At 35.4% G+C, this 12,090-nt stretch overlaps 2 protein-coding genes across 2 annotated transcripts; one reads left to right on the top strand and one right to left on the bottom strand.

Annotated features, from left to right (window-relative positions):
• Positions 1-497: 497 nt before the first annotated feature.
• On the top strand, positions 498-8,211 carry LOC112419378 (uncharacterized). The gene is made up of 14 exons (XM_039830995.1): positions 498-645; positions 1,513-1,611; positions 1,706-1,945; positions 2,070-2,177; positions 2,431-2,670; positions 3,188-3,289; positions 3,496-3,558; positions 3,675-3,806; positions 3,923-3,988; positions 4,080-4,518; positions 4,608-5,536; positions 5,860-7,077; positions 7,383-8,121; positions 8,193-8,211. Exons 1-14 carry the CDS (start codon positions 498-500, stop codon positions 8,209-8,211), a joined length of 4,542 nt encoding a protein of 1,513 aa, XP_039686929.1.
• A 2,371-nt stretch (positions 8,212-10,582) lies between these two features.
• On the bottom strand, positions 10,583-11,194 carry LOC11418274 (uncharacterized). The gene has a single exon (XM_003595458.1). It carries the CDS (start codon positions 11,192-11,194, stop codon positions 10,583-10,585), a length of 612 nt encoding a protein of 203 aa, XP_003595506.1.
• Between the last annotated feature and the right edge of the window lie 896 nt (positions 11,195-12,090).

The raw sequence follows: 12,090 nt of genomic DNA, 5'->3' as shown, positions 1-12,090 counted from the left end.
TAATCAAGTAATTTTTTCAGCTACATCCCTGTGTATTCTCTTCAATAAAATCTGAGTTAAGGAATTGATTTCGCCGAGCCTTCGCGAGTAAATCTTTTGCTTTATACGGCAATCCTCTGTTTTGATGATCCAACATAATAGAGTGGTGGAAACCCATCTAATATTGACAATTACGATATTACTATCATAATCATTAAAATTTTCCCTTATATATCACATCAATTAATCCTGAAGATTCATTAAAAATAGGCTCTTTTTAATGGAATAGTCATTTTTTTTATTTGGAAAAGGATGTTTGTTATCCATAAAATGGAAACAAGGAAATTATTTATAGTAATATCCCACTATCATTGTGCTTTCTCATCAAAGGTACATTGCATATAATGATGTAAAAGTGTTACGGGTACTCTAAAATTGTAGTGGAAATCTTCCTTTTCATATTTGGTGTTGTTTTGTTCGAAGTTTAGATGAAAAGACACCGTTACCATATCCCTAACATGGATGAGGCATTATGCAAGGCTGCACGTGCCAGGAGAAAGATGATAATCGATTATAAGAGGTTGTGTAGAAAATCGGTTGTCGAACAGCCTCGGTCATCGTCAGATTATCTTTGTGATAGCACATCAGTACCACACGTTGCTACCGGTCAGCTTTATATTTTTGTTTATATTTTCGTGTACTACTTAATTTAGATGAATAATTGTTATTATTAGATTTTCACCGAGGTTTTAAACAAGTTTAGATGAATATTTGTCAAAAAGGTTATATGACCTGTCTTTTTGGATCAAACGGAATTAATATTCTAACAACCGGTGGCGGATCTTGCTCAAAATATTAGGTTGAGGAGGGAAAACTTAAAAATGGATTAACCAAATATCTGTATTATACATACATAACATATTTAAATTTTTTTATGGAGTTCATGTCATGTATAATACATTGAAATAAAAAAGTGTCATTACGACGCGATCGTTTCACTTGATTGAGATTATGCTACAATTACATAGTGATTTGAGAAGGAGTCTTAATGAGAGATAAGATGTTGACAGTCGCGGAGGGCAAGCGGCTGAGTGCTGCATTTGTAGTATAAGAAAGTAAAAAAAATTAAAAAAATTGGGGGAGCAGCGTCTACTTTACGCTCCTAAGAAGAACCACCACTGCTAACAAGATGTAATTTTTGAATGCGAATCTTCTATTTTAGTTGTAGGTTTGTCTTCCAATTGTGATCGGTTTCAGAGTTGTTGTTTTAAAACAGCGGTGGACATTTCACAAAATCAAAGTAACGACATTAAAAAGTCTGTTTGCAAAGACGCCCGTGAAAGGAGAAAGATGATAATTGCACTTAAAAGGCAAAAGACGAGACCGTTTTCCGAAATTACAAATGGTTAGAATTTTAATGTTGGTTTATACTTTGACGTATAGTTTTAATTTTTAACTGGGTGTGGTGAACTCATCACCGTTTTTATTTTTTACTAACATCGGTCGCAATGTGATCTTACTAATCAGTTGTAGGTTCCTCTCTCGATCAAGATGGAGTTCTTGAGTTGCGAATGTCGAAAGGAAAACATGTAACCGCAAAATCTAATCTCAACAGACAAGAGTTTCCGACAGGTATGTAACATGTAAATTGCATTGTAATTTATGGTGTTATAGATTGTATTTGGCATATAGTATAACTAGAACTGATTGTTTCGTATTTTAACAGGAACATCTAAGGAGAACTTTATCCAGGGGGCAGCTTCAGCCACCACTGATATGCGCAGTATAGGTTTGTCTGTCGATCATGATCACTATCAGAGTTGTACTTTTAGACCAGTGGTGGACAATTCACACAACCAGAGTTACGGCATTAAAAAAACTGTTTGCAAAGCCGTACGTGATAGGAGAAAGATGAAAGTTGCACTTAACGTGCAAAATACGACGCCGTTATCAGATGTCACAAATGGTAAGTGTTTTCGGCATGTTCTTCTTTGATGTATAATATTATTTTTTTTAATGGGAGTGATGAACTCATCAATGTTTTTATTTTAAGTACCAGCTCATGACAACATTATGATTTTACTACTCAGTTATAGGTTCCTCTCTCGATCAAGATGGAGTTCTTGATCTACCAAATTCGGGAAAGAGAAAACATGCAACCACAAAATCTACTCTCAACAAACGAAAAGTTCCGACAGGTAATAAACATATACTCTCTTTTTTTATACAATGGTACAATCGGGACCTTATAAACATATGTTTGGGTCTACAAGTCAACTAGCCACAATGTTTTGTATTTTTTTTTTGTTTTTTTGTTGAAAGAACTAGCCACATTGGTTATTTTGTTATTAACTAGAGATTCGTATTAAAAAAATTGCGGTGTTAATGATAACATTGTAAACTGCACTTGGCATATGTAATAAGTAGAATTAACTTTTTTAATTATATTAGGAACATCTAAGGAGAACTCTATACAGGGGGGAACTTCAGACATTGCTGATGTATGCACTATAGGTTCGTCTGTCAATCGTGATCGGTTTCAGAATTGCGCTTTTAACACAGTGTTGGACAATTCACATAACCAGGGTGACAGTATTAAAAGGTCTATTTGCAAAGCAGCGCGTGATAGGAGAAAGATGATAATTGCACTTAATAGGAAAAATAATACGCCGTTATCAGATGTTACAAATGGTTAGTGTTTTCAGTATGTTTCTGCTTTGATGCATAATATATTTTTTTGAGCGATGCTATATCTCGCGACGAGTTTCGTTCGCAAACATCACGAATATCGCCTATAGTTATATTTCTTTCCTGCATTCCAAGTGATGATGTAGAGGTAATGTGTTGTGAATTTTATCGCAGTGAAATTTGTTGTGTTAATACATGTCTGAAAATGAAATCATAGTAAACACATGATTAAAAGTGAGCCCAGTTCATATTTTTTTTTTTGTTTTTTTATAACCTGTTGTTAGCATGAGTGTGATCTGCAGCAATGGTTCTGATTACCAAAATTAAATGGGACTCAACATCCTCACTTCCATATATACATTGTGTGTTGAATTTTTTAAACTACAGTTACAGGGTCCTCTAACACAAACATGAATGTGTGATTGTACCAAAAAATACGAATCATCTCTAACAAATAATACTTGAATGTGTAACTGACTATGTGCCCCCGACATCGTATTATTTTACTATTCAGTTGCAGGTTCCTCTCTTGATCAGAATGGAATTCTTGATCTAACAACTTTGGGAAAGAGAAAACACATAGCCGCACAGTCTACTTTCAACAAACGAAAGGTTCCGACAGGTATGCAACGAATACTATTTTTTTTATACAATGGTATCATCAAAACCTTATAAATGTACATTTGGGTCTACATGTCGACTAGCCACATTGGTTATTTTATCATTATATACATGTCCGTATTATGTAAATTGCGGTGTGACTGCTGATATTATAAATTTTAATTGACATATATATTACCTAGAGCTAATTTTATTTTATTTTACTAGGAACATCTAAGAAGAATTTTTTTCATGGTGAAACTTCCGGCACAACTAATACACGCATTACAGGTAATATACAAGACATATATGGTTATTGTTATATTGTTGCAATTAAGAATTGCTAACATGGTCAATTTTTTTGATCAAATGTATTTCTTATTATTTTTTATTGAATATTTATGTAGCCCGTTACATGAAGGGAGGTGCTGGTCCTGACATGGGTGATAGTTTAAACAATGCTTCTATCAATGCTTACCGGTTTGAGTATGATGATGACTTTGTGGTCGAAACAGATCCGACTGGATGCCCTCTTCCAGGTAATACGAATAAAGGTGCCAATTAGTGATATGAAATTGAGAGCATTATTTAAGAAAAGGTTCGATTGAATTTTCTATTATGTAATGAACAAAACTGACATTTATAAGTGGTTCAGGGTCGCCCGGCGAGGAATTTAGTTCAGTGCATCACTCTGCTATATACGAGAAAGCCGAATGCGAATGTAATCCCGAGCATATTTTTCTGTCTTCAACATTCTAAGATATACGTCTTTGTTGCTTTCAAATTTTTATGTCGTATGATTTTCTTTGCAGTGTCTCTGGATGTCGGTGATCCAGTGGTAATATGCAGGGATTGTAAGTCACGTGTTTGGTTTGAAGAACGCGCGGAACAGGATATGACGGCTAGAAATGCAAAATTCTCTTTGTGTTGCATGAAGGGCAAGGTCCTTTTGCCGATACTTGAAAAACCACCTGAATTGCTATACAATTTAATGAATGGGAACCATGCAAAAAGTACAAATTATCTTCAAAATATTAGATCTTACAACAGCATGTTTTCTTTTACTTCTCTTGGTGGAAAGATACAGCGTGACAGAAACGACGGAGGTGGTCCACCGCAGTTCATACTGCGTGGCCAAAATTATCATCGGATGGGCGGTTTGTTGCCTGATCAGGGTTCAACTCCTAAGTTTGCCCAGCTGTATATATATGATACAAGTAACGAGACCGCCAACAGAGTCAAACATTTCAGGTTTTATTTTTATTTTTATTCTTCTTAATTTTTTACCAGTAACTATCTATAATAGACTAATAAAATTAAGTTATACTTAACTGTTGCAGTTCTGGTGATTCTGTTAATAAAGTCGACACAGGTTTGGTGGAGGAACTTAAGGAAATGGTTGACGCGTTTAATAAATATGCAAAAAAATTTCGTCAGGTGCGGGATCATGTGGAACAGGGTGGAACGCCAAACTTTTCGGTTAGATTGCTTGGAAGACGTACACGGGACGCGAGGATGCACAATCTGCCGACATGTGACGAAGTTGCTGCTCTAATTATTGGTGACTCTAATGATATGGAAAATGGCAGAGATATTGTTGCTAGAAATGCGGTCGGGGAGTATAAGAGGTTGTATGAAACTGAGCCTTATTTCATACCTTTACAATATCCTCTGTTGTTTCCTCGCGGGGAGGATGGATTTAGCACAAATATTCCAATTAGAGCTGTTGACCATGGAAATCAAAAGCGGACACGGATAACGGTAACCATGCGCGAATGGATTGCATATAGAATGCAAGACAGGGTCGTTGAGTATGGCAACATTGTTAACTCGAGGAGATTGCTGCAACAATTTTCTGTTGATTGCTATACTATGATTGAATCGCAACGGTTGAGGTACATTAGAAACAATCAAAAGACCATAAGGTGCGGCATTCTGAATGGTTTGCATGAGGCAATGGATAGGGGTGAAACTGATGCGTCTAACGTTGGAGTAAAGATAGTGTTACCGCCGTCCTTTACGGGTGGCAGGCGTTACATGTTTAATAATTGTCAGGATGCAATGGCAATTTGTAAGAAATATGGATATCCCGATATGTTCGTAACAATCACGTGCAATTCAAACTGGCGAGAAATTCAAGATTTTCTTAAAGAACGAAACTTAAAGGCGTCTGATAGACCTGATATTGTTTGTCGAGTGTTCAAAATGAAGTTGGATAAATTGATGGACGATTTTAAGAAGAAAGAATTGTTTGGCAAAGTTGACGCAGGTATACACTGTAACATTGGTAGTATTTTATTTAAGTATTTTCTTTATTTTTCAAGTAGTATTTTATTTATTTTTCAAGTATTATTATGACACCGTCTTTGTCTGCATAATAAATTGAAGAAGGTATACATTGTAATACTATGCGGTATACATTCTTGATGGTTATTTATTTTTTAAATAAATTATTGCACCATTTTCGTCTTGAAATGAATTATGACATCATTTTTGTCTTCGTAATAAACAGGTCATAGTCACGTTATTTTCGAGTGCGAACTATTGTGTTGTTATTGTCAACTGTATTAATGGTTAATGTTTTGTTGGCAGGCATGTACACAGTCGAGTTTCAAAAAAGAGGTCTTCCGCATGCTCATATCTTGGTATGGTTGAGTTCAGAGAACAAACTAAAGACGGGTGCTGACATTGATAAGATCATATCAGCCGAGCTGCCTGACAGTACACTTTATCCAAGACTTTATGATGCTGTTTCTTCTTATATGATGCACGGGCCATGTGGTGGTGCCCGTCCTTTCTCGCCTTGCATGGATAGGGGAAGATGTACGAAATATTATCCGAAGGATTTTAAGGGAACTACGACGATAGACGACGAGGGTTATCCGAGGTACAAACGTCGCGATTTTGGGATACATGTTGACAAGCAGGGGGTCCAATTGGATAATCGCTATGTCGTCCCATACAATCCACATCTTCTCATTAGATACGGAGGTCATGTAAATGTGGAATATTGTAACAAATCCAACTCCATCAAGTACCTTTTCAAATACGTGAACAAAGGCCCTGATAAGGCATTGATGCAGTTGTCTGTTGACGGTGAGAAGCGTGATAAGTCCAAGCCGGTTGATGAAATAAAAGAGTATTATGATTGTCGTTATGTTTCACCTTGCGAGGCTGTTTGGAGGATATTTGCTTTTGATATACACCATAAATGGCCTCCTGTTCTGAAACTAACGTTTCATTTGCATAATGAACAATCAGTACTATATGATGATTATCGTGACATTGAGGACGTGGTGATGTATAACGAGGAAGCGTCGACAATGTTTCTCGCATGGTTTGAAGCAAATCGTCAGTATGTAGGCGGTCGCGATCTAACATATGCTGAATTTCCAACAAGGTTTACTTATGAGAAGCAAGACAAAAGGTGGCAGCCACGTAAAGCAGGATATCAAATTGGAAGACTTCATTACACGCCGCCTGGTATAGGGGAGTTGTACTACATGAGGATAATGTTGACTGTTCAGAAGGGTTGCATGGGATATAGTTGCATAAAAACGATTAATGGACATACCTATGACACGTTCCAGGAAGCATGCTCAGCTTTGGGATTACTTGATGACGACAAAGAGTTTATAGATGGTATCACGGAAAATGCTGAGTTAGGTTCGGGCCATCAATTGCGTTGGTTGTTTGTGCATCTCTTAACCACTAGCACAATGACGAGCCCTGATGTAGTATGGGATGCGACATGGCAGTTACTGTCCGATGGTATCTTATTTGAACGTAGGAAGCGTTTGAATATTCCAGGTATTGTTTATTGTACTTATTACGAAATCTAAGCACCATTATTTGTTTTTTAGTGAGAATTCATGACATCAATTTGTAGTAGTTCCTCCATCTATTTATTTTTGCGTTAAAAAAATAGTGGCTTGGGAAAACCTTAACAAACAAGCTTATTTTTTTAGTTCGAGTTAAGCTGAAAGAAGCTTTTTCGATTAAGAATTAAGCCGTAACTTTAATATCATTTCTTCCGTTGCATTGCATATATTCTCTTACTATCATTTTTCTACAGGTGTTAATAATAATTTCGTGACTTTACATTTAATATGCAGATCTGCGTATCGGTGATGATCACTTGAAGAACCTGTGTTTGATTGAAATTGAAATGTTGCTTCAGGAAAACGGACGGTCGCTTACTGGCTTCAAATCTATGCCCAGGCCAAACGCAGCAGACATGCCAACTTTCACAAACAAGCTTATCGTTGATGAGCTGAGTTACAACAAAGATGAACTGAAAAAGACACACGCTGATATGTTACTGATGCTGACTGATGAACAAAGATGTGTGCATGACAAGATAATGGAGTCAGTTGGTTCTGACGACGGTGGTTTTTTTTTCTTATATGGTTACGGTGGTACGGGAAAAACCTTTATATGGAAAACATTGTCGGCTGCTGTTAGATCGAAGGGGTTAATTGTATTGAATGCTGCATCCAGCGGTATAGCGGCTCTTCTATTACCAGGTGGAAGAACCGCGCACTCGGCGCTGACAGTCCCTGTTGAGATTAATGAGGCATCATCGCTTAAGATGCTAAAGGATAGTCCTAGGGCAGACTTGGTGCGTGCTGCAAAGTTGATAATTTGGGATGAGGCTCCAATGATGCACCGATGGTGTTTTGAGGCTGTTGACCGATCATTGCGTGATATCATGTCCAAGAATGATCCCCTAAACGCGCTTAAACCTTTTGGTGGAATGACCGTAGTTTTAGGTGGTGATTTTAGGCAGATATTGCCTGTTGTCCGAGGAGGAACGAGGCCGGATATTGTTGATGCCTCCGTCAATTCGTCAAAGTTATGGGCTTATTGTAATGTGTTGAGGCTTACTGTTAATATGAGATTGGGTGCATCTTCGGTACCTGCAGATCAGGAAGAAATTGCTAATTTCGGCAAGTGGATACTCTCAATTGGAGACGGCAACGATGCTTCGGATGAGAATGGTGAAATGAAGGTAGAAATTCCTGAAGATTTGCTGATATCGGACACAACAAATCCGTTGATGTCGCTTATAGACTTTGTATATCCCGATCTGAATGATAACCTTGGTGACCAACTATTTTTCCAAGAAAGGGGAATACTCGCACCAACGCTTGATTCAGTTGAGCATGTTAACGAATTTATGATGTCGCTGATTCCAGGTGAAGAGAAAGAGTATTTAAGCTCTGATTCTGTTTGTAGATCGGGTGAAAATTCTGATGTCCAAAGCGAGTGGTTCACGCCGGAATTTCTTAATGGTATTAAGAGCTCTGGAATTCCAAATCACAGGTTGAAGCTAAAGGTGGGATGTCCAGTTATGCTGATGAGAAACATAGATCAGGCCAATGGACTGTGTAATGGTACTAGGCTGACAGTTACACATCTAGGGAAGAGCACGATAGCTGCTACCGTAATTACAGGAAAAAGGGCAGGTACCAGCGTATTCATTCCCAGGATGAATCTTATTCCGAGTGATCCAGGACTACCCTTCAAATTCAAGCGCAGGCAATTTCCATTGACGCTTTGTTTTGCAATGACAATAAATAAAAGTCAGGGTCAATCTTTATCTCGAGTGGGGGTTTATCTTCCTAAGCCTGTGTTCACGCATGGACAACTCTATGTCGCTGTCTCTCGAGTAACTTCAAGAAAAGGTCTGAAGCTGCTCATCCTGGATGAAGATAATAATGTTTGCAAGGAGACCACAAATGTTGTGTATCGTGAAGTTTTTCAAAAAGTATGATCATTGGTTAATTATGTTTTAGAATTGTTGTTGCTATAATTTATAAAACCAAAGTTGGCTATTGTTTGGAAGTCGTTTTATTTTTAATTTCTTTGCAAGGCGTGCTGGTCATTATAGACATGCAATTTCTATATAAGCAGATCCTCCTGCCATTTACTATTAATTAATGCACTTTTCAGGTTTAACTATCTGCGGAACCTTTTTTTTTTTACATCGTTGTTACCCTAAAATACAATATTTACATTAGACCATTTGTTCTGTAAAAATTAACAACAAATAACAATTGGCGTTTCTGTAGCCCAAACTATATTTATACACACCCGTAGAAAATTAAAGGTTTGCATTTGCCGACTACGTGTATGCATGTGACAATGACTATTATATAAAAAAAAAATACATATTTTTTAGTTTTTATGATTAATAAAATACGCTTTGTCAACAAATATTATTACACAGTACATCGGCGTATTTTTGCAAGAAAATTACATATGCTAAGATTAACAATGAGTGCATCTTATACTACAAATAATTAGTACAAGTATAATAATCTAAATATTTTTATCGTTATATGCAGTGTTTAGATATTTTAAAATATATACAAAAATAAGATTATATATTTTTCATATCGAATTTAAATTATAACCACAATTATAACTTTAAGATAACAAAAATATAAAATCTATACATATGATAAAAAAAAGTTTTTTATTTCCCCGTGCTGGCACGGGTTATTATACTAGTTTCGTAAATTTCGGACAAAACCTCAATTTCTTTTAGGTGTTAAGGATTCTAGTTAAGTATTAGTAAACTTAAACATAGGTGTTTAATAGTGTGTTTGTTTTAGCGGTTAAATTGATGTTGTCGTGCGTATGAGGAGAAGCTTTGTATTAAAGGATGGAATCAAGTGGACAGTGCTTAACTATGTTAAACAAATATTAACCTGAATTGAGGTAGTACCTAATTTAATTGCTAACTATTCTCAACTAACCTAACAAAAACTGATTTTATTAGCGTAAGCAAAACAAACAAAAAAAAAATGCAAAGAACATCATTATACAACACAAAACCATATACTTTGATCGGGCAATGCTATATATCAAGAAAAATTTTCTCAAGAAAAATTTAAGAATGACATGGTAGAATAATCACCCTTAGATTTTATCAAGAAATTGTACTGAAATTAATGTTAACCAATAAAATCTATGTCGGGCCGGAAATCATGGGGTGGTGGGTGTTATGTATTTTTTATTTTTTTTATGAAAGGAATAAATGAGACTGAAATTTAAGGGTGATTATTGTGTCATGTCATTCTTGAATTTTCTTGATAAATCATTCTTGATATCTAGCATTTTTCATGTAAATATTTGAATCAGATTCATAAAAAAACATAAAATGACTACGAAAAAGATCCGTAAAAACATTTAAGAGTTGCAAATTAAGAAAATCAAATAACCACACACCTTAAAAACTAACTAAAATCATGACAGGGAAAAAAATCATAGACCATCAAGCAAAAAGTACTACCATATTGCTCACCGATCAACGAACATTGAAGGGTCCAGAAGGATCAAGTTGTTGGCATAATTCAAAATAAGTCAAATAAAGAACTCTATTCTTGGCACCGGTTCGATGATGATTGTTGTACTTGCAAAAATACTTCAATTGTTCAAGCTTGCAACAACCGAGCATTTGTCCCAGCAATAGAAACAACCAATTGATATTCTTTTTCTTCTCGGCAATTACCGGTTTCACACTGTTTTCTTGATTGCAATGTGCACATCTTGGCAGTCTTGGATTCATCAAGATCTTTGGTGCCCTATCATGCATGGTGTTCATGTTCGTAACCAAATATTGAGAGATTACATCGAATTTCGTACGCAGATCGAACGGCATTTGAAACTTTGTTTGGCAACTCTTGCATTGAACATCGCCGGTGATGCTAAAGATTTTGTTTTGTAAGAGATGATTGAGGTTGTGGATTTTTGCTCGGTGATTGGTTGCCCATATGAAAGGGATAGGAATTGGTCCGCTACGTGGTGCACTTCGTCGGCGAGGAGGAACATGAGTATGGTTAGCAGTCATGTCCTGAGGTTGAGAAGGATTTGATGTCCCAGGGATACCCTGGACTGTTGTTAGAGTGTTGTTCATCATTTTCTTAGGTGGACTGTGAAAGAATTAAGAAGAATAGTGACTAAGAGGAGAAAGAGTTATTGTAAAATAAAAGTGGGATTCTCAAAACAAAATATCAAAGAGTGAGATTTGAATTTGAGGATTAGAACTTAGGTTCAGTTCAATGTAACAAAGACTCATTGACTTTGTTTAAAACTAAATTGCTTCTCAAATTTATTAATTCAAACACAAAAATTCAATAAATAAAGAATCAAGTAACAAACTAAATTCTCCCAAAAAAATTGCCAATGAGTTGTGTAATCTGTTCAAATCAAATTAACTATCGTGTACTGTGTGTGTGAGCTGTTATCCATCTATAATAAAAATTATAATTACTAATTGGTTAAATTAGTTTTTAGCTTCTTTTTTTTTTTTTTTGCAAATTAGTTTTTAGTCTTTATCTATAACAAAATATAAAGGGAATATATGATTTCTTATGGGCTGGATATTTCATTAAATCAATTTACCTTTAAACAAATTTTTCTTTACATATATTGTTGCTGTTATTAAAAAAGAAAAGAATTTTTATTAAATTTGTTTTTTTTTTACAAGTTATTATTTAAATTTGTTATATTGTTAGTAAAATATAAGCATAGTTTGTTATTTAAAATTCACAAACATCTATACAAATAATTTTAATCAAAATTTTATAAGAACACAATGTTTTCCTTAAAAAAAAAATTAAGAACACATTGTTTATATTATACATGTGTTAACATAGTAAAAAAAAAAACAGATAGACACACGAAGTGTTAGTATGAATGTTACTGGATTATAAGTCATCTATAATATAACATAACAATATATATGTAAAGAGATTTAGGGTTGCCTTTTTTATTATTCTTTTTTCTTCTCTTTGGTGGTGGTTAGGGTTTGAA

This window comes from Medicago truncatula, chromosome 2 (genome assembly GCF_003473485.1).
Source record: "Medicago truncatula cultivar Jemalong A17 chromosome 2, MtrunA17r5.0-ANR, whole genome shotgun sequence".
Classification (NCBI taxonomy): Eukaryota; Viridiplantae; Streptophyta; class Magnoliopsida; order Fabales; family Fabaceae; genus Medicago; species Medicago truncatula.
This window is presented reverse-complemented; position numbering and strand designations above follow the sequence as displayed.